General features: G+C 43.5%; 1 protein-coding gene across 3 annotated transcripts; it reads right to left on the bottom strand.

The window, feature by feature from the left end:
* Positions 1-144: 144 nt before the first annotated feature.
* On the bottom strand, positions 145-20430 carry tmprss4a (transmembrane serine protease 4a). 3 transcript variants are annotated; one of them, XM_029714581.1, is made up of 13 exons: positions 20129-20430; positions 8455-8509; positions 8159-8302; positions 7624-7776; positions 6963-7089; positions 6713-6832; positions 5736-5779; positions 5187-5349; positions 4790-4956; positions 4291-4386; positions 4006-4148; positions 1454-1603; positions 145-1282 (listed from the first exon to the last, which is right to left on the bottom strand). In XM_029714581.1, exons 3-13 carry the CDS (start codon positions 8268-8270, stop codon positions 1271-1273), a joined length of 1287 nt encoding a protein of 428 aa, XP_029570441.1. In that variant the 5' UTR covers positions 8271-8302; positions 8455-8509; positions 20129-20430; the 3' UTR covers positions 145-1270. The 3 variants fall into 3 exon arrangements, with proteins under 3 accessions (XP_029570441.1, XP_029570440.1, XP_029570442.1); XM_029714580.1 differs by lacking the exon at positions 20129-20430 and adding an exon at positions 12554-13560; XM_029714582.1 differs by lacking the exon at positions 20129-20430 and adding an exon at positions 9982-11566.
* Positions 20431-26640: the final 6210 nt, after the last annotated feature.

Below are 26640 nucleotides of genomic sequence, written 5' to 3'. Positions count from 1 at the left end.
GCTAAGGCTGTGGATGAACTTTGTTACTACGGTCTTGTAACTTTCCTATGTAGCACCCTGGAAGACACAGGCTTCCATGTCATTGATACAGGGTTTAGGCAGTAGAAACAGACACTGCCGAGACATCCCATCACTCAAAGTTCATCCCAATCCAAATCTGATCATTTATTGAACATAGGCATCCCTTTATCAAACATACCAACAAATACAGACACATTTCTATCTTACACAGACAACCATTTCTACGTAGTAAACAATATTTAAAGAAACACAAAAATGTTCACAATGTAAAAAAAAAAATACACGCTATTAATTAGAACCTTGTACATGTAGTGCAAGTAAGGATTATTCCGATTGCCCACTGGAAATCTGTCGGCACACAGTGAATAGGTCTGACCACCTGAAAGTGTAAAAGTGAATCCATGACGGGATGTACAGTAAAATCGAGGGGGCTAATGCCCCCTCCAATGACATATAATATGAAGAAAGGTTCACGTCACCGCACCGTACTTGAGGATCATTTAACATGAGATAAAATGCGATTTTCAACTGCATGGCACATATACTTCATCAACATATATTTTCATTAAGACATTTCACCCATGGAAAGTTGGGTGAACATGTTGAACATTGTGCAATGCATTTCAATACTCACAAAGATGTGGTCACATTATGACTTTACATTTATAAAACGTGGTCAAGTACAGTAGGTATGGCGGTCCCCTAGCAAACCTCATTGACATAAAGACAGCAGAGGCACTTGGTGAGAGTGCTGTCTCAAAGTACTCAGCCATGTGGAAAACCCAGTCTTCGTCCCAAACGCCCCCCTATTCCCTTGATAGTACACTACTTTGAACCATAGTGTTCTGATCAAGAGTATTGCACTATAAAGGCAAAAGGGTGGCATTTCGGACGCAGCCCTAGACCGACTGTTGACTCCAGAGACAGTGTTACACTACCACATCAGTGGTCCCTGAGACACCTAAAATGGCACAAGTCACACCGTAAATAACCTGTTATAGTAAAGAAGGAGTGTTGTGTGTGTTCGCGTCTGTGTCTATCTGAGTGTGTGGGCATTTGTGTGTGTGTGTGTGTGTGTGTGTGTGTGTGTGTGTGTGTGTGTGTGTGTGTGTTGTTGTAGGTGTTTTAAATTGCACTTCGAAGAGGATTCCTTTTCTATTCCCATAACGGAGCTCCATGTTGATCCGCTGAAACCCATTCGGATAGCCCAACGCAATAGAGCAGTGGCTTTTGGTCATGTTTTGAGGCTTCAAGGGTTTTTCTAGAACAATAAAGTACACATGGTCAAACCATTATATAGTGTAAAACACACTATTATTAGTCTTGGTTTTCAGGGCAGCAGCATACGACATATAGACTTTACACAGTACAAAGTCAAAAGAAACACTTAAAATACACTAGCTCCATACCTCTCCTGTGTGAGCGTACATACCTCCATGACAGTGTGGATCCAGTTGAGCATATCGTCCACGTTGCAGTAGACACCTGGTTGACCCTCTCTGGCACAGCCGATGCCCCAGCTCACCACCCCCACCAGCTGCCATTGTTCTGACAGGTACACCAGAGGACCCCCACTGTCTCCCTACAACACATGACCCAACAGTGGCATTAAGTACACTGGAATGACCCACTATACACGTAGGTCAAAGGCCACATTTGAGGGTGGATATTCTATATTCAATAAAGTGTTATAAGGTCTTCCCATTTGGTTTTTTACAGGACAAGGCATTGAATGTAGTCACGCCAAAAGCTATCTTAGTTTCTCTTCTGTTTTTCTCAAAGCAAACATTCTACTTTACAGTGGCTTGCGAAAGTATTCACCCCCCTTGGCATTTTTCCTATTTTGTTGCCTTACAACCTGGAATTAAAATAGATTATTGGGGGGTTTGTATCATTTGATTTACACAACATGACTACCACTTTGAAGATGCAAAATATATTTTTTGTGAAACAAAAAAACCTGAGCGTGCATAACTATTCACCCTCCCCAAAGTCAATACTTTGTAGAGACAGCTTTTTCAGCAATTACAGATGCAAGTCTCTTGGGGTATGTCTCTATTAGCTTGGCACATCTAGCCACTGGGACTTTCGCCCATTCTTCAAGGCAAAACTGCTCCAGCTCCTTCATGTTGGATGGGTTCCGCTGGTGTACAGTAATCTTTAAGTCATACCACAGATTCTCAATTGGATTGAGGTCTGGGCTTTGACTAGGCCATTCCAAGACATTTAAATGTTTCCCCTTAAACCACTCGAGTGTTGCTTTAGCAGTATGCTTAGGGTCATTGGTGAACCTCCATCTGGCAAGACAGTATCATTTACGAAATGTTAAACTATAATTATTTGAATGACAATATTATAATTTACCAATGTTTTCGAATAGTAATTTTGAAAATTGTAACATTGTTCACCGGAAGCATTTCAGAGAAGAAAAAAATCAGAATTTCACCGCTACTGTAAAATGCGGTTTTTGGATATAAATATGAACTTGATGGAACAAAAAATGCATGTATTGTATAACATAATGTCCTAGGAGTGTCATCTGATGGAGATTGTCAAAGGTTGGTGCATAATTTTAGCTGGTTTCTGCTTTTGGTGACGCCTGACCTTGAATTGAAAATGGATGTTTGTACTTTTGTGGCTATGTACTGTCCTAACATAATCTAACTTTATGCTTTTGCCGTAAAGCCTCTTTGAAAATCGAACAATGTGGTTAAATTAAGGAGATGTTTATCTTTTAAATGGTGTAAAATAGTTGATTGTTTGAGAAATTGAAATTATTAGATTTTTGATGTTTTGAATTTCCAGCCTTGCTAGCAATCCCGTCTCAGGGTTCATTGCTAACCCGTGGCCTCAACAGGTTATTAAAGCACTTGAGTGTTGCTTTAGCAGTATGCTTAGGGTCATTGTCCTGCTGGTAGGTGAACCTCTGTCCCAGTCTCAAATATCTGGAAGACAAACAGGTTTCCCTCAAGAATATCCCTGTATTTAGCGCCATCCATCATTCTGACCAGTTTCCCAGTGCCTGCCGATGAAAAACATCCCCACAGCATGACGCTGCCACCACCATGCTTCACTGTGGGGATGAGAGGTGTTGGGTTTGCGGCAGACATAGCATTTTCCTTGATGGCCAAAAAGCTACATTTTAGTCTCATCTGATCAGAGTATCTTCTTCCATATGTTTGGGGTGTCTCCCACATGCCGTTTGACGAACACCAAACGTGTTTGTTAATTTTTTTCTTTAAGCAATGGCTTTTTTTCTGGCCACTCTTCCGTAAAGCCCAGCTCTGGAGTGTACGGCTTAAAGTGGTCCTATGGACAGATACTCCAATGACTTAGACTTTGCAGCTCCTTCAGGTTTATCTTTGGCCTCTTTGTTGCCTCTCTGATTAATGCCCTCCTTGCCTGGTCCGTGAGTTTTGGTGGGTGGCCCTCTCTTGGCAGGTTTATTGTGGTGTCATATTCTTTCATTTTTTTAAATAATGGATTTAATGGTGCTTCGTGGGATGTTCAAAGTTTCCGATATATTTTTATAACCCAACCCTGATCTGTACTTCTCCACAACTTTGTCCCTGACCTTGCTTGGTGGTGCCCCTTCCTTAGCGGTGCTGCAGACTCTGGGGCCTTTCAGAACAGGTGTGTATATACTGAGATCATCTGACAGATAATGTGACACTTAGATTGCACACAGGTGGACTTTATTTAACTAATTATGTGACTTCTGAAGGTAATTGGTTGCACCAGATCTTATTTAGGGGCTTCATAGTAAAGGGGTGAATACATTTGCACGCACCACTTTTCCATTTATTGTTTTTGTTGTTGTTTTTTTAAAACTAGTAATTTTTTTCATTACACTTCACCAATTTGGACTATTTTGTGTATGTCCATTATATGAAATCCAAATATAAATACATTTAAATTACAGTTTGTAATGCAACAAAATGGGAAAAACACCAAGGGGATGAATAATTCTGTAAGGCACTGTACCTGACATGTATCCACTTTGCCCTCCAGGTAACCAGCGCAAAGCATTCTGGGAGTAATTGAGTCACTGTAGACACTGGGACTGGAGCACTGATCACTGTCTATAAGGGGAATGATAGCCTTCTGGAGGACAGGAGACACTTTACCTGAGGGGAGAGAAAAGGTGACAGAGGGATGAGAAGGAGAAGCGGGGAAATCGACTATTAACATTTGAGTACATGTGCTTGTTGGATAGAGATGAAGAGGGTGAAAGAAAAGGAAGGGTCGTTTTGTTTGTTTTATGTTCACCCTTCTCATGGAGGTAGCCCCAGCCCGTGACCGTCATAGAGTCTCCTGCCTTCAGGCCCAGGTTCTTAGGGGGCAAACACACGGGCCGACGAGAGTCTGGTGGAGGAAACAGAACTTTATTGACATCTACTTCCTCATAAATACATCACAGACTACAATCTAAATATACAGTATTTTCCTAGAGGGACGTCCCATGTTCCAACTCATTGAGATTGACAGTTTGATAAATTGGCCACTAGAGGTCAGAATCTACCCTGAATGCATTCTCTCTTCCCAGAATCTGCTTTTACAAATACACTTTTCCATATCATTGTGTAGTGCTGTAGCATTCATTATTGAGAGGGCTGAGAAATGTTCCTCATGGGAAGTCATTTAAAACCAGAATAGGTGGAGGTGGGGCTTTTCTTATGTCTAGCCTTTGCGAAAACTGGAATTGTCCAGGAAATTCAGGACCACAGTCTGTGTGTTGCTAAAATGTAATGTTGGGGAAGTAACATACTTCCTACAGTGATGGGCTCGGTCAGCCTCATCATGGCCAGGTCGTAGTCATTGCTGGCTGCATTGTAGTCTCCGTTCAGTATGATCCTGTCTACATATGAGCCTCCCAGGGTGCCCATGTAAGTCCTCCCAGACACCACCCGCCAGCGACTCAGCTCCTTCTTACTACTGTAGGACCAGGACAGAGAAGAGGTACAGGGGTTAGCAGCAGGGCCTTGGTCTCTATCACCAGATGCTTAAGCCTATTATACAATTGCAGACCTTGTGGGATTTTCCACGTTGGATGGTCAGAGTTAGATATTTTATGTCTGGTTAAGCTAGTTGTAGATATCCAGAGTAGATATTCACACATATTCTACAATGTATATATTTTGTATTGGATGTCCAGTGGTACTGACCCAGAGAAGCAGTGTGCTGCTGTGACGACCCAGCGTGAGGACACCAGTGACCCTCCACAGGTGTGTTGTCCGTTCTGCTGCAGGCTCACCTGCCACGGCCAGTCTTCTATAGACGCATCCACACCGCCCACGATACGGTCCGATCGCCCCCGCTCTCCACAGTCTGACACACACACAGGGGAAAGAGAGTTTAGTTCCACTGAAGAGTTTAGTGAAGTGCTAAGGCACACAAAGGTGGTTTGACGAGTAAATGTAGAATTAGCGCTGGAAGCGAACTCAAAGTAGCCCTTTGGCAGTTAGCGTTGCTACCTGTCAGTTAAGTGACACACTCAAGCTACCACTGACCCATTACAAAGTGGCTTGTTGCCTGGATCCTGTCCAGTTTGCCTGCATTCTCCAGTCTCAGTCTTTCTGTCTCACTCTCCTGTATAATTCAACTCCTAGAGAACTTGGATGATTTTCCCAGTGAGTAGTCGGAGTGGAGGAGTCTAATAGAGGGGCATAGGGAGGTGACAGAGTGTGAGGTGGGGTATCAGAGGCAGAACTTACCGGAGCAGGTCAGGGAGATCACGGATTCTGAGTTACACACCTGGCTGGAATCAAACAGAGAGGGGAATTCAACACACAGTACATTCACATGGTATATAGACACATCACATACGCTGTATGCAAAGAAATACACCCAAAACACCATTACCAAACATTAAAGGTAAATAAAGAGCCTGATTCCAGAGTTAATCTTCAGTGTTGGTTCAGATTCTGTCAGACATAAAATACTCGTACTTCTTGTTTCCTCTAATTACAGAAACAAGGATGGGGGAAGAACAGAAACTCCAAAATTGTTTGTGTCAGAAAAACAGAGAGTAGGACAGTCAGAGATACACATCGAGAGAGAGAGAGATGACGCAGAGGTGCACATCACAAGTAGAGACAAAAAAAGGTGACAGAAGGAGGAAAAAAAGAGGACAGTTAATCTGTTTTTCTAGTGCCTGGTGCTGTTTTAGAGTGAACAGACAGGGCGGTGCCATCCCATCTGTCATCAGTGGCGGTTATGCATTCCATTCGTCATGTCACAACTGCCTGAGCCTAAACTGCCATCTTACTACAAACAGTGGCAGTAGGATGGGAGTGAACCAACACAAACACTGCATAGTAAACAGTATGACAGTGATGCAGACATGGTCCAACATAGTCATGTACTTATTTATTTTTATATGACCTTAATTTTACAAGGCAGGTCAATTAAGAACAAATGATTATTATTTACAATTAAAAATAAGACGAGTATCATAAAACAAGTACAGACAGTAGTACCCAAAGTGGGTAACATTTATTTTGACTTGTTTCAATTCTCCATTTACTGCACCGATCCAATTATCCAACCATATTTGACACCAAGGCAGATTTTTTACTGATCCATTTCGGTTCTCCTTTCATAGCTGGAAAGTGTCAGAGTGAATATCAGAATACAGTAGACAGTAACACCACAGTAACAGGCTCAATATGACCCGTCTTCTAATACTTACCGGTCAATGACAGTCTGGTAAATGGGGGTGGTTTCAGCTGCGACCCTGACCCCCGAGAACGGTCCTGTCTTCAGGGACGAGGACAAGTTCTGCACGGAGATACTACTACTGTTGGGTTTACTGTGGGAACACGTGGAGACAGAGAGACATTTTCAAGACGTTTAAGAGAAGCTCAATATGTTAAGGGGAAACTGTAGCTAAGATGCTCGGTGAGCAGGGAGTGAGTGAGTTAGGGAGGGAGGAGACCCACTAGGTGTAGCCCAGCTGTTGACAGGCTTTCTCTGTGTGCTGCTGGGTCCAGTCCTCACTACACACACTCCTCCATCCTGTCCCAGCACTGTAGATCTGGAGAACACTCTGCTCAGAGACCAGACGCACTGCACAGAGCGAGAGAGAGAGACACAGAGAGAGAGACACACACAGAGAGAGAGAGACACACACACAGAGAGAGACACAGAGAGAGAGAGAGAGACACACACAGAGAGAGACACAGAGAGAGAGAGACACAGAGAGAGAGAGACACAGAGAGAGAGAGACACAGAGAGAGAGAGAGAGAGAGAGAGAGAGAGAGAGAGAGACACAGAGAGAGAGAGACACAGAGAGAGAGAGAGAGAGAGAGAGAGAGAGAGAGAGAGAGAGAGAGAGAGAGAGAGAGAGAGAGAGAGAGAACGCAGAGGTGCGCATCACAAATAGAGAGAGACAGGAAAAGGAAAGTAAGAGACCGAGAGAGAGAAAAAAAAGAGAGAGAATAAGAATGAGATTAAACATATAGAAGTGAGACAGATGTATAAAGATATATAGATGGAGTGGTGTGTGTGAGTACCTGTCCATACCTGTGTGTGTGTGTGTGCTTGTACATGTGTGCACGCTTGAGTGTTTGTGCATGTGTGTATGTGTGTGTGTGCGTTTACCTGGGAAGGTAGTGTTGACCGTCATGTTGGCCACACAGGTGAGCTCGTCCTCTCCTCCTGAACAGTCCGCCATCCCATCACACGCTTTGTCCAGGGGAATGAACTTCACCGACCGGGAGCAGAAGTAGTAGTTACTGTTGATCAGCTGCGCGACTGAGGATAGAAAGGAAAGGGGAAAGAGGGATGAAAGGAGGAGAGAGTACAGAAGACAGGGACAGGTTATTCAAATATATTGTTTGCTGACTTAAAAAAAAAAATCCAAAAAGTTCTTGTGGAATCAAATTCCATAACGTTGCTATGGTTTCATTGTGAATCATTTAGCATTTGTACAGGGGAGAAGTACTAGTATGTCTTGTGTTAGCTAAGGGGGAAGAGAGGGTTTGCGTCCCAAACGGCAACCTATGGCCAACATAGTGCACTACTTTTGACTGCACTACTCTTGATCCTTATGGGCCCTGTTCAAAAGTAGTGCACTATGTAGGGAATAGGGTGCCGTCTGGAATGCAGGGATGATGGGTTTCGAAGCTGGACTCACTGAAGTAGCCAGCCATGGCCACGATCCCCAGCACTACCAGTACCATCAACACAGTGATCAGGACACTCTTCCTCGACGAGGACTTCTCTTTCTGGGAGTTCAGAGCTGTCATGAGCTTTCGTTTCCTACCAGGCTGTACTTCAACTGGGGGAGAGGAAGAACAATCCGGATTTTGTAGCTATTTAAAAACATAGACACATGCGACTAAAGCATAATTGGACAGTATATTATTGCATATCAAGTAATACTTGTACAATATGATTGCAAAATTAATCAATTCCACTACAATGGCTTACCTTGTTGCCTAGGATTTAATGGTATATTGCTTTCTTCGGCGAGGCAGGTGTCAGTCTGGCGAGAGAGAGGCGACAGAATGAGAGAAAGGGGATTGTACTGTGCTCGGTGCAGAACGTGGGACATAATGTAAAAGTTTGTGAGGTTCTAGGGTCTAGAGGCATGACAGATTGGATGAAGAACACGCGCACACGGAACCGTGTGCCTCCCATCAAAGTTGTGTGTGACTGCCATGCCTAATGCTGTGAGCACAGTTCCCAGGCCCATCTGACACAAAGACAGAGATAGTTGTATGACACATCCTCAGGTGTGGTACTCTGCTCAATGTGTAGTTGCTTTATACTGCGATATTCCGCTCCATTAAAGGACAATAGATCTTGAATGGTGGTGCATGCTATATACACAGCATTCTAATCACGCACGCTATAAACTCCCTTCATTCAAGTTATGTAATTGACAGCTCTGCCCCACCAGCTTTACAAATCTATTGTTTTATAGAAGACACGTTCGGTAAACTGTTCTCTAACCTCTATATGACAATGTTTTTCATGATGATAGAATCATTCAAGTGTACAGCAAGCACAAGTACCCGCCATCATAACTGTCATGAGTCATCGCTTCAGTGAACGAAACCTGCTCCCTGGTGAAACAGCCATCACGACCAAAAACAACAACATCCCAAAATACCAATGACTGGTGTCTCAAACTGTCTGTTAGGCATCTACAGTATCGGCTATTCCGTCTGACACACTCAGCAACAGTGAACCCAAGTCCTTTTGAGACTGAGGCTGTCCTAACATGGACAACGCCACACAGTACACCATCCCGCAGATATGGAGGGTTATGCTGTATGGAGGGACAAGAGAGGTGGTGGCTATAGTGAGGGACAGGGCTCTTAGTGGCTGGGTAAAAACAGTGCTTAACTGCTGTTGGTCTTCTGTCGTTAAAGTTGTCAGTGCTTTTGTTTTACAGATTTACCATTGCAGAAACAAAACAGGTTAAAGTATGTTAAATATAACCCCAAATAAAAGGCTTGTCTGTATGTGTTGACATGAAGCAATATGGTAGTGAGCCATTCTCAAATGGTATTTAAAAATATATATATATATAGCACTTGTCAAATGGTATTTTAAAATTATATATATATATATATATATATATATGTCCCGTAATTTAACTTTCATAATTCAGTTGCGAGTGGAATCCCTTCATCTGCATGAAGTCTTCCTGTGTATTCTCCATGGAGACAGTCTGGTCTAATATTGGAAACTAAAACAGAGGGTTCTAGCAACATAGAGAATAGCAAAACAACCACAACTTCAGAGAAAAGGGGAAATGAGATATACATATACTGTTCATTTAACTGACTACAATCCTACACAGTTAAAGACACTCCCCTGGTTGCACATGGTGTTGTTTGCCCTAGCACTACACAGCTGATTCAAATAACCAACTAGATTTTTTTTTTTTTAATCAGCTGTATGGTGTTAAAGCAAAAAAAAAAACAAGACATGCTGTAAGCTTTTTACCTGACTGACTTTTCAAATACGGCTTGACATGTAGCCTACACCTTTTGTCGGAAGCAGTAACTCCCCATCTAGGGCTGGGCCGATAACTCGCTCACTAGCAAAGAATATCAAGAAATGTGCGCTTTGCGGTCTGGTCTGAAAAACGCGTTCACTCGCCGGTGACTGAAACACCGCTCGTGGGCTACGCCCACCAATATAATTCTACATTGCGCTCTGGCTCTGCCTGCAACAAAATCAAAGACTCAATCTTGCAAAGTGAAATTTGTTCTGGTTTGGTGATTTTAAAATTGTCTGATATAATGTTGATTCGATCACAGAAAAAAAAGTGTATCTATAATATAGTGCAAACTAATAGGGCGAACTCAGTGAAGTTCAATCGCTTGGGTCTGTCTCTGCACTGCATGGCATTTCCTCTGTGCGGTAGCCCTGCAGGAGTTGCGCGGCAGCGAACGCCCGCAATTTAGAGGGAAACAGTGCTCACCGTACGTAAATGTTCGTTTGAATGACACACGCACACACACAGAGAGAGAGAGAGAGAGAGAGAAAAATCCTGTATGATTTGCATGAGTCATGGAGACGCTGCTGGGTGGTGGAACTCTCCACGTAGATGTACTGTAAACAGGAACTAATCTAGGTCAATATGAGCAGGCTATGAGATAAGGAAATATGGTTACAAAGAGAGAAGGAGAGAAAGAAAGAATGGATGGTAGAGTACAGAGGTGGGAGAAGACTATACACATCTCGGGGCTGACAGCTGACTGACCAGTACCAAACATAGCCAAAATACCTGCAAAGTTTCATCATAGTTGACCAGCAATATACAGTACATAGCAAACTATCGAAAATAGGGACTCCTAGTGATTTGTAGACCACATAAACTATAGGTCGCTACCTGCAGGCCGCACACATTAATTTGCTCAAATATATTATTTAAAGATCGCCTACTTTGCAACAAGATATCTAAAAAAAAACATTATATAATGGCAGAGACACAACCCGAACCTGAATCACACAATCTATGTCAATGATGACCTCAGTGCAATAATTCACTTTGACAGACAGTTGGTATAAATTTACAACAGGGGTGGAATAAAATCACAGAGAGAGGGGGGGTGGGGAAGGGGGTATGCAAATGTATATGCGTGTGTGAGGCAGCGAGACAGAGGTGTGTTCAGGTCGTTTGGCCCACGCAGGATAGTGAACAATGGGACTAGACCCAGTTTGCATTGAGAAAGCACCTTGGGAAGCAGAACTGGGTCACAGAAGGTTTAACCGATAAAATCACTTGGCATGTTTCGCTTTAGTGTATAAAAAGGTGCTCTCTTTTCATTGTGGATTGTATTTTAAAGTGCCAGCAGCTTACCACCCTACATACCACCGCTGGCTTGCTTCTGAAGCTTAGCAGGGTTGGTCCTGGTTGTACCCTGGATGGGAGACCAGGTGCTGCTGGAAGTGGTGTTGGAGGGCCAGAAGGATGCACCCTTTCCTATGGTCTAAAACAAATATCCCAACGATCCCAGGGCAGTGATTGGGGACATTGCCCTGTGCAGGGTGCCGTCTTTTGGATGGGACGTGAAACGGGTGTCCTGGCTAAATTCCCAATCTGGCCCTCATACGGTCACCTAATCATCCCCAGTTTACAATTGGCTCATTCATCCCACTCCTCTCCCCTGTAACTATTCCCCAGGTTTTTGCTGTAAATGAGAATGTGTTCTCAGTGAATTTACCTGGTAAAAGCAACAAAAATAAAACATTTTTTTTTTAAAAGCAACAAAGACCTTTAGAGAAGCTACACTTGAGTTGTAATCAAAGGCAGGGATCTCCAACAACACAGATTTGCATGAGCACATTCAAGGGTTTTTCTTTTCTTTTGTTGCTATTTTCTACATTATAGAATAATAGTGAAGACATCAAAACATCACATTTTCCATATTGACTGACCTTCATGTCTTAAAGTAATGATGGACTGCCGTTTCTCTTTGCTTATTTGAGATGTCCGTGCCATAATATGGACTTAGTCTTTTACCAGATAGGGCTACCTTCTGTATACCTTGTCCCAACACAACTGATTGGCTCAAACGCGTTAAGAAGGAAAGTAATTCTACAAATAAACTTTGAACAATATTTTGGTTACTACATGATTCCATATGTGTTATTTCATAGTTTTGATATCTTCACTATTATTCTACACTGTAAAACCTTTGAATGAGTAGGTGTTATAAAACGTTTGACTGGTAGTGTAGAACTCACAAAAATGTGATATTGTCAGCAGAGACACAGTAGTACTTTAACATGGTAGTACTTTAAAAGGCACTCGAGGATCGCTTGCTTTGCAAGGGACTATTTGCATGTATAACAATTGTTCACTAAACACACAGACCGCACATTTATACACAGGTAAACATGGGCATGTTATCCCATATGTTTTCCCTAAAGTCTCATCACTGTGAACCTGTAAACCACTACTGTACGAGTCCACAGAAAGAGCTGAGTGACAGCTGATCAATACTACTCCACAAGTGAATTGCCTGTTCCCCTATTTTCCCAGACTGTAGTCTCCATCTCTACTCACATTCATGGTGCAGAAGTCCCCTCTCAGCTGGCCCAGATCACAGGGTATGGAGGATGCACTGTCCTTCGGTCTCTGGAGCAAGTCGAACTCCCTTCAACAGTCTCTCCCTTCCCCTTGTCTTGTGCCTTCTCGTCCCCTCTACTTTTGAAGTTCTACCTCTCACAACTCTGTGCCGGTCCGTATGGTTATTCTCTCTTCCTTCTGTCTCCCTCTTTCTCCCTCCCTCTATCTTTCTCTCTCGCCCTTCTCGTACCCTATTCGTTGTCCCTCAATTCACAGGCAGTGAAACGTAATCTATCATGCAGGCCGCCTAACTTGTCCTGCTGCTGTAGAAATCTGCTGCTTTATTAATGACTGCCGGTGTGTTTCTGTGTGTATCCGTGCTGCTGAAATCCACATGGATTTGTTGTGAATGACCCAGCCCTTGCTGACAAAACAACACCAAACTAGTATCTGTAATAGGACACCTAATGCCTTGGTCTCTCTACCTGCATACTTCCTCTCTCTCTCTCCTCCCACAAATGGCCTTTCCTGATTCGGTGGATCTTTGTAGCTCTAGCTCTGTCTTTTTCTGTTCTTCTACCTCTCGTTCATGTATGTATGAAAAAAAAAACACACACAGGAACAGTCACATGAGCACAGACTGGCAAACACACACACAGACACGTACACACGCACGCACGCTCGCACACACACACCTTCAAACACGAACACCTGCTTGTGTAGTGAGATGCCTTCAGGTCAGGTCGTGGGCCAGTCCTGTCATGTTGGTTACAGTTGGAGCTCCAGTCTGGCGTTGTTCTCTGAGCCAGAGGACATATGCTTCTTAACCCAGGAATGGATACATGATCACAATAAATATTTTGGGACAAAAACTTGTTTATACTGTAACTCCTCTTTTTTGAAACCCTCCTCACTAGGGGATTTGACAATCATATTGCTAAAAGCTTGATTGTCACGCCCTGACCTGAGAGAGACGGTTGGGGGGTGGGCATTCTATGTCATTATATTTCTATGTTTTGGCCAGGTATGGTTTCCAATCAGAGGCAGCTGTCTATCTTTGTCTCTGATTGGGAATCATACTTAGGCAGCCTTTTTCCCACCTGGTTTTGTGGGTAGTTGTTTTCCGTTTAGTTGTCTGTTGCCTGACGGAACTGTTTGCTTTTGTTTTGTTTCTTTGTTTAAGTGTTTCATTATAGTAATAAATATGAGCACTTACCACGCTGCGTTTTGGTCCCCTTCTCATTACGATGAAAGCCATTACAGAACTATCCACCAAAAACGGACCAAGCAGCATGCCCAGGAGGAGCAGGGATCCTGGGCTAGGGAGAAGAGAGAGTGGAGGACGTCCTGGACCTGGGAGGAGCACACGGGGCGAAAAATTTTTTGGGGGGGCACACGGGGCGATTGGCAGAGTCAGGGTGGAGACCTGAGCCAACTCCCCGTGCTTACCGTGGGGAGCAGGTGAACAGTCAGTCACCATGTTATGTGGTGATGCTGCGCATTCATAGCCCGGTGCGCTCTGTGCCTGCGCCCGCATTTGCCGGGCTAAACTGAGCGTTCAGCCAGGAAGGATTGTGCCGGCTCGGCGTTCCTGGTCTCCGGTGCGTCTCTTCTGTCCAGGATATCCTGCGCCAGCTCTACGCACTGTGACGCCAGTGCGCCTGCACAGCCCAGTTCATCCTGTACCCGCGCCCCGCACGTGCCGGGCTAAAGTAAGGATCCAGCCAGGACGGGTTGTGCCAGCCATAAGCTCCAGACCTCCAGTGCGCCTCCACGGCCCAGTATATCCTGCGCCAGTTTTACGCACTGTGTCGCCAGTGCGCCTACATGGCTCTACATGGCGCCAGTGCGCCTACAACGTCTCCAGCGACGTTCCCTAGTCCGGTGAGACCTGTTCTGGCTCCAGTGATAATCCATGGCCCGGAGCCTCCAGTGATGATCCATGGCACAAAGCCTCCAGTGGTGATCCATGGTGCGGAGCCTGCAGTGATGATCCATGGCATGGAGCCTGCAGCGACGGTCCCCAGTCCGGAACCTCCTGAGACGGTCTACAGTCCGGAACCTCCTGAGACGGTCTGTAGTCCAGAGTCTCCAGCGACGGTCTGCAGCCCAGATTCTCCAGCGGCGGTCTGCAGTCCAGAGTCTCCAGCAGCGGTCTGCAGTCCAGAGTCTTCAGAGGCGGTCTGCAGTCCAGAGTCTCCAGCGGCGGTCTGCAGTCCAGAGCCTCCGGCGAGGATCCACGGTCCGGTGGCACAAGAGCGAAGGGATCAGCGTGCGTAGCGGGGGCTACGCCCCGAACTGGAGCGTAGTGTTTAAGTGTTTAAGTGTTTCATTATAGTAATAAATATGAGCACTTACCACGCTGCGTTTTGGTCCCCTTCTCATTACGACGAAAGCCATTACATTGATAAAATATCCCCCCACCCCTCAGGCTATATGTGGTACATGGGGGAACTTCCTGTAAATGTTTGAATTGTGCCAGTGGAGTAAAGAATCGGGCAGTTTCCTTGTACTGGATTCTCAACATTTCCTTCCTTCCAGTCAATGGTCAACAATACAGTAGGTCCACTTCTCTTTGATTTCAACTAACGGCTCCATTACATATTGTAAATGATTCATAACTCAATAACCTACTTTCCTATGAGCCAGTTCTGAACCATGCTGAATTGCTAGACATTATTGAGCTAGTAACAAATTATATCTTACTTCAATAAAGATCTGTGGCTTTGGATTAAATAGGATAGAGGAGGTATACCGGAGGTATACAATGTAGTCAACACAGTAAAAACAGTCTATGTATGTGCAAATTGCCTGGTTTCCTTTGCAGAACCTATGTGGTTTTGTATTGTCCGAGCACTATAGAGAGGTTATGGGAGAGGTAGCAAGAGATAAAGAGAGGACAGGATAAAAGACATTGGTCCTCTGTTGAGAACAGAAGCTGATTGTAATCTATGATGATCCAAATTGTTAAGAGCTGTGACCCCTGACCCTCTCACCACACTACTTCTTCCCTCTTCAGAATGAGGAAGTAATGCAGTTCCCGAGATTTCTATTGGTTTTAAAGTTCACTAGGGCATGGCCTCCTTTAATGATCCTGACTCCCTGCCAAGATATCTATTGAATAATACATTAATACATAATATTAATTTTATTTAACCTTTATTTAACTACCGTCCCACCTGGCCAACATCCGGTGAAATTGCAGAGCGCCAAATTCAAATTAAATTACTATAAATATTTAACTTTCATAAAATCACAAGTAAAATACATAAAAATAAAGCTTATCTTGTTGTTAATCCAGCCGCCATGTCAGATTTCAAAAATACTTTATGACGAAAGCAAACCATGCGATTATCTGAGAACAGCGCCCAGCAGACAAATCATTACAAACAGTAACCAACCAAGTAGAGGAGAAACAAAAGTCAGAAATAGCGATAAAACTAATCACTTACCTTTGATGATCTTCATATGGTTACACTCACAAGACTCCCAGTTACCCAATAAATGTTTGTTTTGTTCGATAAAGTCCCTCTATATATCCAAAAACCTCTGTTTTGTTAACGAATTTTGTTCAGTAATCCACTGTCTCAAACAACATCCGGTGAAATTGCAGAGCGTGAAACTCAACAAAACAGAAATTCTCATAATAAACATACATAAAGGATACAAGTGCTATACATCAGTTAATCCAACCGCTGTGTCAGATTTCAAAAAGGCTTTACGGTGAAAGCAAACCATGTGATTATCTGAGGACAGCGCCCAGCAGACAAATCATTACAAACAGTAACCACTCAACTGCCCACTGCACTGAGGATAGGAAACTCTGTCACCACCGATAAGCCCACTATAATTGAGAATTTCAATAAGCATTTTTCTACGGCTGGCCATGCTTTCCACCTAACTACCCCTACTGCATTCAACAGCACTGCACCCCCCACAGCTACTCGCCCAAGCCTCCCCCATTTCTCCTTCTCCCAAATCCATTCAGCTGATGTTCAGAAAGAGCTGCAAAATCTGGACCCCTACAAATCAGCTGGGCTTGACAATCTGGACCCTTTCTTTCTAAAATTATCTGCCGAAATTATTGCAACCCCTATAACTAGCCTGTTCAAACTCTCTTTCGTGTCGTCTGAGATTCCCATAGATTGGAAAGCAGCTGCTGTCATCCCCCTCTTCAAAGGAGGTGACACTTTTGACCCAAATTGCTACAGACCTATATACGTCCTACCCTGCCTTTCTAAGGTCTTCGAAAGCCAAGTCAACAAACAGATTACCGACTATTTCGAATCCCACCGCACCCTCTCCGCTATGCAATCTGGTTTCAGAGCTGGTCATGGGTGCACCTCAGCCACGCTCAAGGTCCTAAACGACATCGTAACCGCCATCGATAAGAAACAATACTGTGCTGCCGTATTCATTGACCTGGCCAAAGCTTTTGACTCTGTTAATCACCACATCCTCATCGGCAGACTCAGTAGCCTTGGTTTCTCAAACGATTGCGTCGCCTGGTTCACCAACTACTTCTCTGACAGAGTTCAGTGTGTCAAATCGGAGGGCCTACTGTCTGGACCTCTGGCAGTCTCTATGGGGGTACCACAGGGTTCAATTCTTGGGCCAACTCTTTTCTCTGTATACATAAATGATGTCGCTCTTGCTGCTGTTGAATCTCTGATCCACCTCTACGCAGACGACACCATTCTGTATACTTCTGGCCCTTCTTTGGACACTGTGTTAACCCTCCAGACGAGCTTCAATGCCATTCAACTCTCCTTCCGTGGTCTCCAACTGCTCCTAAACACAAGTAAAACTAAATGCATGCTCTTCAACCGATCGCTGCCTGCACCTGCCCGCCCGTCCAGCATAACTTCTCTGGACGGTTCTAACTTAGAATTTGTGGACAACTACAAATACCTAGGTGTCTGGTTAGACTGTAAACTCTCCTTCCAGACTCACATCAATCATCTCCAATCCAAAGTGAAATCTAGAATTGGCTTCCTATTTCGCAACAAAGCATCCTTCCCACATGCTGCCAAACATACCCTCGTAAAACTGACCATCCTACCAATCCTCGACTTCGGCGATGTCATTTACAAAATAGCCTCCAATACCCTACTCAACAAGCTGGATGCAGTCTATCACAGTGCCATCCGTTTTGTCACCAAAGCCCCATATACTACCCACCACTGCGACCTGTATGCTCTCGTTGGCTGGCCTTCGCTTCATAATCGTCGCCAAACACATTGGCTCCAGGTCATCTACAAGACCCTGCTAGGTAAAGTCCCCCCTTATCTCCGCTCACTGGTCACCATAGCAGCACCCACCTGTAGCACGCGCTCCAGCAGGTATATCTCTCTGGTCACCCCTAAAGCCAACTCCTCCTTTGGTCGTCTCTCCTTCCAGTTCTCTGCTGCCAATGACTGGAACGAACTACAAAAATCTCTGAAACTGGAAACACTTATCTCCCTCACTAGCTTTAAGCACCAGCTGTCAGAGCAGCTCACAGATCACTGCACCTGTACATAGCCCATCTATAATTTAGCCCAAACTACTACCTCTTCCCCTACTGTATTTATTTATTTTATTTATTTTGCTCCTTTGCACCATATTATTTATATTTTAACTTTGAACTTTCTTCAAACTACAAATCTACCATTCCAGTGTTTTTTCTTGCTATACTTTATTTACTTTGCCACCATGGCATTTTTTGCCTTTACCTCCCTTATCTCACATCATTTGCTCACATTGTATATAGTCTTATTTTTTTCTACTGCATCATTGATTGTATGTTGTTCTACTCCATGTGTAACTCTGTGTTGTTGTATGTTGTTGAACTGCTTTGCTTTATCTTGGCCAGGTCGCAATTGTAAATGAGAACTTGTTCTCAACTTGCCTACCTGGTTAAATAAAGGTGAAATAAATAAATAAATAAATAAATAAAAAGTAGAGGAGTAGCAAAAGTCAGAAATAGCGATAAAATGTATCACTTACCTTTGATGATCTTCATATGGTTGCACTCCCAAGACTCCATGTTACACAATACATTTTTGTTTTGTTCGATAAAGTCCCTTTTTATGTCCAAAAACCTTCATTTTGTTAGTGCATTTTGTTCAGTAATCCATTGGAACAAAGCATGGTCACAGCAGGCAGACGAAAAATCTAAAAAGTACTATAAAAGTTGGTAGAAACATGTCAAACAATGTTTATAATCAATCCTCTGGTTGTTTTTGTCATAAATAATCGATCATATTTCAACCGGACAATAGCTTCATCAATAGAAAAGGAAAAACAAGAAAGGCACGCTCCCGGTCACGCGCAGGACTCATGTCTGGAAATTTCCACTGTCCTCTCATTGAAAGTGGTGTTTCTCCCTCATTTTTCAGAGTAAAAGCCTGAAACAATGCCTAAAGACTGGCCACATGTTGTGGAAGCCATAGGGATCGTGAACTGCGTCATAAGTCTTTGTATGGTGGATAGGCTTTCAACAGCCATTTCAAAATAATAGCACTTCCTGGGTGGATTTTCTTCAGGTTTTCGCCTGCCATATCAGTTCTGTTATACTCACAGACATTATTTTAACAGTTTTGGAAACTTTAGAGTGTTTTCTATCCAAATATATGCATATCCTAGCTTCTGGGCCTGAGTAGCAGGCAGTTTACTTTGGGCACGCTTTCATCCGGAGGTGAAAATAGTGCCCCCTACCCTAATTAAGTTTTTAAGAACAAATTCTTATTTACAATGACGGCCTAACCCGGCCAAACCATAACCCGGACGACACTGGGCCATGTCAACAATAGATAACAAATGGGTGATACACAGTACAGTGTAATCAACATATCACCATTAATTGTCCATGTTATTGTCACCCACCTATGTGATTAAAATGTTCAGACACTGAAAAAGAGAGTGTGGAAGGAGGGAGACCGAGATAGTGAGTTAGGGATTCGTGAAACGTGTGAAGGAATAAAATAGAGATTTGAACTACAGCAGTGACACAATCTGACAGTGTCAAACTACAGCTCCTTTCACTGTCAAAAATCCCCTCTCCATCACAACAGACACACTTTCCATGAGATCGATTCGTGGGGTGCTGGGGTGCATTTTTCAAGTACAATATGTACGCATAGTCTGTACTGAACTGTCTGAGATGGGTTAAATATTAACCATACTGATACAGCTGAACTAATGTTACCCTCGGTGCTCTAGTTAAATCTGTGGAGTTGTTTATTGTTGTATCCCAATAAACACAATGCCCAACCTTGAGTATCTCACAAACAGTATCTTAGATGGAATTGCAAGCTCATTTTGAAAGGGGGCATTGACCAACCTATTACTGCGGATAATATTAGCGATCTGGCCTGACTTCTGTTAAACAGACACACCAAACTTGATGAGGTTCAACAACCGTTTAACCCCTTGGATGCTGTGTAACAGCTCGTTCAATCTCAAGACTGTCATGTAGACAGAAGGTCCAGTCTGCACAAGCAATGGTGCCCCCCACATCATTTCATAACACTAGCATACTCAACAATAGACGATGTGACAACATTAACATGACCAAAATGTGTCACTTACATGAGGTTAACCAGTCCCTGTTGCCTGTCAGTCCTTTACCCTCAGTCCTGATCAGGTGGTCTCTGGTTGTTGGGGTCAGTGTTTGCCTGGTGGTCTTCAGCGATCAACCTGGATCCTTATAGTAAGACTGCAGAGGTAGGTGTGAGCTTTGAGTATGGTTGCCTTTCCCTCTGTCCCTACACTGTTAAATACACAACTTTTCAATCCCAGAATCTACCCTCTCTTCCTGCTTCCTTCCCTCTCTCTCTGTTTGAAGTGTTGCTCAAGCCTGCCTCCCTAGGGAGCAGCCTTCACAGTATTCATTTTATTTGATCCCACTTCTCTCTTCCTCTGTGTTTATTTATTTTTTTGGCTTCGTTGAATGAGAATGAGTCCAGGGAAATGATTAACATATTCAGACTAGTTTCTGGTCAGTGTGTTGTGTCGCCTCACTCTCACATTACATACCACCTGTGTCTGTGTGCTAAATATAAGGGAACAGTTCAGGGAAAATTATGCTCTGTAATGATAGTATTCATGTTATTTAACATCAAGGCTAAAATAGATAACATAGGACTTTGTGTGTTATATAAAGTGCATTCGGAAAGTATTCAGACCCCTTCCCCTTTTCCACATTTTGTTACGCTACAGCCTTGTTCTAAAATTGATAAAATATATTTTTTTGCTCATCAATCTACACACAATTCCCCATAATGACAAACCATAATGGTTTTTAGAAATTTTTGCACATTTATTAAAAATAAAAAACAGAAATGCCTTATTTACATAAGTATTCAGACCCTTTGCTATGAGACTCGAAACTGGGCTCAGGTGCATCCTGTTTCCATTGATCATCCTTGAAATGTTTCTACAACTTGATTGGAGTCCACCTGTGGTAAATTCAATTGATTGGATGATTTGGAAAGGCTCACACCTGTCTATATAAGGTCCCATAGTTGACAGTGCATGTCAGAGCAAAAACCAAGCCATGAGGTTGAATTATTTGTCCGTAGAGCTCCGAGACAGGATTGTGTCACATGACAGCCCATTGGAGTTTGCCAAAAGGCACCTAAAGGACTCTCAGACCATGAGAAACAAGATTCTCTTGGCTGATGAAACCAATATTGAACTCTTTGGCCTGAATGCCAAGAGCAACGTCTGAAGGAAACCTGGCACCATCCCTACGGTGAAGCATGGTGGTGGCAGCATCATGATGTGGGGATATTTTTCAGAGACTGGGAGACTAGTCAGGATTGATGGAAAGATGAATAGAGCAAAGTACAGTGAGATCCTTCATGAAAACCAGCTCCAGAGTGCTCAGGACCTCAGACTGGGGTGAAGATTCACCTTCCAACAGGGCAATGACCCTAAGCACACACCCAAGACAACGCAGGAGTGGCTTTGGGACAAGTCTCTGAATGTCCTTGAATGGCCCAGCTAGAGGCCGGACTTGAACCCATTCGAATATCTCTGGAGAGACCTGAAAATAACTGTGCAGTGACGCTTTTCATCCAAACTTACAGAGCGTGAAAGGATCTGCAGAGAAGAATGGGAGAAATCAAATCAAACTTTGTCACATGCACCGAATACAACAAGTGTAGCCCTTACTGTGAAATGCTTACTTACAAGCACTTATCCAACAGTGCAGTTCAAGAAGAGTTAAGAAAATATTTACCAAATAGACTAAAGTAAAAAATAATAATAAAAAGTAACGCAATAAAATAACAATAACAAGGCTATATACAAGGGGTACCGGTACCGAGTCAGTGTGCAGGGGTACAGGTTAGTTGAGGTAATTTGTACATGTAGGTAGGGGTGAAGTGACTATTTGTAGATAATAAACAGCAAGTAGCAGCGGTGTGTAAAACAAATGGGGGGGTCAATGTAAATAGTCCGGCGGCCATTTAATTAATTGTTCAGCAGTCTTATTGGTTGGGTGAAGAAGCTGTTAAGAGGCCTTTTGGTCCTAGACTTGGCGCTCCGGTACCGCTTGCCATGTGGTAGCAAAGAAAACAGTCTATGACTTGGGTGACTGGAGTCTCTGACGATTTTATGGGCTTTCCTCTGACACCTCTTATTATATAGGTCCTGGATGGCAGGAAGCTTGGCCCCAGTGATGTATTGGGCCGTACGCACTACGTAGTGCCTTATGGTCAGATGTCGAGCCATTGAAATACCAGACGGTGATGCAACCGGTCAGGATGCTCTCGATGGAGCAACTGTAGAACGTTTTGAGGACCCGGGGACCCATGCCAAATCTTTTCAGTCTCCTGAGGGGGAAAAGGTTTTGTCGTGCCCTCTTCACGACTGTCTTGGTGTGTTTGGACCATGATAATTCGTCGGTGATGTGGACTCAATGGAACTTGAAACTTTCGACCCGCTCCACTACAGCCCCGTGATGTTAATAGGGGCCTGTTCGGCCCTCCTTTTCCTGTAGTCCATGATCAGCTCCTTTTTCTTGCTCACATTGAGGGAGAGGTTGTTGTCCTGGCACCACACTGCCAGTTCTCTAAACTCCTCCCTATAGGCTGTTTCATCATTGTCGGTGATCAGGCCTACCACTGTTGTGTTGTCAGCAAACTTAATGATGGTGTTGGAGTTGTGTTTGGCCACGCAGTCTTGGGTGAACAGGGAGTACAGGAAGAGATTAAGTACACACCCCTGAGGGGCCCCAGTGTTGAGAAACTCACCAAATACAGGTGTGCCAAGCTTGTAGCGTCATACCCAAGAAGACTTGAGGATGTAATCGCTGCCAAAGATGCTTCAACAAAGTACTGAGTGTAGGGTCAATACTTATGTAAATGTGATTTTTCAGTAGTTTTTTTTTATACATTTGCAAAAATGTCTACAAACCTGTTTTTGATTTTTCATTATGGGGTATTGTGTGTAGACTGATGGGGGGGGGGACTATTTAATCAATTTTAGAATAAGGCTGTTACGTAACAAAATGTGGAAAAAGTCAAGGGATCTGAATACTTTCTGAAGGCACTGTATATTGTGTGTATTTTCTTAACTTACATTTCTTTAAATAATTGTTGACGGGAACCAGTTCATAGAAATCATTCATCATACGACCTAGGTTTCATATGTCTTTCAACCCACCTTTCTCCATTATTATTGTACGTCTTACCAAATCTTTTCCTTCCTGGTGTGATGTCAATCGCTATTGTCCCTTACTGGCAGCCTTACCCAAAAATGAGGCAGAAGGGGAAATGCTCTGATGATTAACATGTAGCCTAAGCTTCTTCCTGAGGGGAACTCTTCCCTCGTTCTCAAGCTCATCTCTTCACCCTTCTATCCCTCTTGTCTACATCTATGCTCCTACTGAGCCCAACTAAGCAGCTCATATTGGTAGAGACAGCTGTTACAAGCAGTGATTGTAAAGGATAATACAGACACACAAAGGCAATAAACATAAAATAATATGAATTACATTTTTTCAACTCTTTCCCGTGATGTTGTGCAAGGATTACTCAATCATTTGGGCCGTGTCTGTTTGTGACTAGTGATTCACATGAAGAAGGAAGAAGGTGATGATTACACAGCATAGGGGCTGATTCTCAAGAGCTTAATGGGTTTAGTGAGTCGGGGTTTGTGACACAAAGGTTCTGTGAAGACATAACTCAGAGTTAGAAAAACAAACATCTTAGGTAAAAACCAAGCTCATAAACACATGTATGAAATGTATTTGGGAGGCCTCAAAATGCATGTGTGTGTTTGTTCAGCATTGGAACTTAAAACCCTCTCCTCCTTGGGAAAACTCTCATACTTTACAGTGCATACGTTCCAATAATCTCTCCTTTCTCCCCTTTGTGGGTTTGACAGGAAATTACAGGTACATGGAAACTCCCTCTAGCCCAGGCTTACGTCAATGCAATGCTTTTAACTTTGTGGGGCGTAGTGAACAAGTGTACACTTCAGGAGAAAGGAGAGATTATTGGGATGCCATCATGGAAATTCTAACATCATACCACAGATGAACGTGCACAACATACAGTTTCACAATCAGCAGACTAGGAGTCCCCACTTACCGGTGGAAGGTATAGAGCTGAGTGTCAAGCCGATCAATGAAGCCTGTTGTCAACAGAGTGGCAAATGAACAACACATAATTCTGCTCTGCCCTTAAGACCAGGGGCACAACGTTCCCTGGGGACGGAGGGGACATTTCACCCCTCCAGTTGTATCATTGGAATGTGATACAAAACGAGGCAACGGTGTGCTTTTGGACCATGTGGACGCCTCCGAGCGATCGGGTAGGCTGTTTGAAGTGTTTATCCGACTGGATAAAAAAATATATATATAATTATGCCCCCCACCCCACTTCTAAAACCAAAGTTGCACCCCTGCTTAAGACAAATAGTATAAGTGAAGAGGATGTCACTATATTGAGAGAGAATACATGCATATAGGGAATTTTCAAGGCACAGTGTAATGTTCAAATTAGAGTAGGTAAGGTGTTTCTGGCGTAAGTCTGAAGGCTACTCAAGGCTCTAAGATGGCTGCAAGGCTTTTGCAATGTCAATACTTCTGTTTCAGCGATGATCTGTGACGTGAATTTGTGGTGCTCAAGAAATAAAAATGAAATGTGTGTAAATGACCGATAAAACTGAACTTTTATGGTATGGTAATGAATGCCATACTCATTGCTTACCCATTCACTGCGAGAAGACGTAAAATACTGAGAGTGAAAGAGAGATGAGAGAACGTCTGAATGTGGTGCTAAATAAAGATAGGGAGGTTATGTAGGTTATAAACATCACAGGGAAAAAAACAGCTAAAAGAATGAAGATGGACCAGTTTCCAGAGGAATCCTAGCTATGCAGAGCTGGGAAGATATTGAACGACACATGATAGAACATTAGTGAGAGTGGAGACGTTTCTGGTGGCAAACATCTAATGACAATGATTTAAGAAAGGACAGATATGCCAACACGAATCAAGTGACTGACAGAACATTCACGAAAAGGAGAAGAGGAGAGGCGAAAATCCAAAATTAAAGCCTGGCAATTCAGCGATGGAGGGTAAGAAAAACGAAACGTCTGCTTCTACTAAATTAACATAATGGTTTAAATGTTGACTGTGGTGTGTGTTCACTTCCTTTACTGCAGTATGTAGCCTAAAGTGCCCAGTATATTTAACATTAGCTTTGCCACTCTTAAAACGTTGAGCTCATTGCTTTCTGAGACTGTTGGATACTGTTGGTGATTTACTGCTTTTGAACTGTCAACTCTACACACGTTCAGTAATACCTGTAGAGTAGCAGAGAGAACTTCCCCCGCACACGTTTTTGCACTTTTAATGAGAGATTCCGATTGTTGGCTAATTGTTCTTTGTCGCTTGAGCACAGAAGCATTACCTGTGTTGGCCAGGTCTCCGGGATTACACAGCCATTAGTTGAGCTGCTGCTATTGTGTCTGTGACGCGTTAGCCTTAGAAGCTACTCAGTCTCGAGCTAACTGCTAACGCTAACATAAACGCTTAGCTACCGTCGGCTAATGTAACACTTCTGGAACTCTAGCTCGTGTAACTCTTCATCTGAAAGTCAATCAGGGAAACCTTGAGGGACTCCTGGGAGGGACAGTGAGTAAACAGTGTAAGTGAAGTGTAACTCAGAGTGCATCTTTGAGTCCTTCCCCATCTACAGTTGTTGATGTGGAGATAACGAATTTGTTGGGTGGTTAATGTATTACCTGTCCAGTGTTTCTCCCCTCAGACACTGATGGGAGCTACGAAGATGGTTGTGTTTGGGAATCAATTTGCTGGTCTTCCTAACCAAATAATTCCAACCAGATCTAAACGAGAGGTGTGTGTGTGTGCGTGTGTGTGCGCGCGTGTGTGTGTGTGTGTGTGTGTGTGTGTGTGTGTGTGTGTATGTGTGTGTGTGTGTGTGTGTGTGTGTGTGTGTGTGTGTGTGTGTGTGTGTGTGTGTGTGTGTGTGTGTGTGTGTGTGTGTGTGTGTGTGTGTGTGCTCAACACATTGCAAATGATTGATTTTCCAATGCAACTTCATCAGACAGCTAGGACTGAATCAATAAGATAGCAGGTGACGATTGGGATGGTGAGGAAAAAATGATCCATGACCTTGAATTGAGCTTGTGATCAGTACTGTGTGAGCAATCAATAATACAGTATTATTGACTGTAACTTTAACATCTCTGACTGTAACTTTAACAGACTCTTTGGCTCTGATCATCTCCACGAGTATGTCATAACCATGTGGGATTTACCACATCATCCTGACCTTGGCTTTGCGGTACTGACTGTAACCTCATTGTGACCCTGCCTCATTGTGGCCATACTGTTTCTTCTGGCCGTGTTACAGAGGCCAAAGTAAGCTCTGTGGCGGTCGGGGTGGCTGTGGGATGCACCTTCCTTGCTCTCCTCATCATCATCGGCATTGTGCAGTTCTGCTGCAATCAATCCTGCAAGAAATGCAGGAAACACTGCAAGAAAAATGGTACGTCTACGTCACTCACCGGGCTGTACCTGAGCTTTACCTCGGACCTCGATGATCCCCCAAGACACCTGCCCT

Source organism: Salmo trutta, chromosome 26 (assembly GCF_901001165.1).
Source record: "Salmo trutta chromosome 26, fSalTru1.1, whole genome shotgun sequence".
Lineage (NCBI taxonomy): Eukaryota > Metazoa > Chordata > Actinopteri > Salmoniformes > Salmonidae > Salmo > Salmo trutta.
The sequence above is the reverse complement of the archived record's forward strand: the minus strand, read 5'-3'. Positions and strand labels throughout refer to the sequence as shown.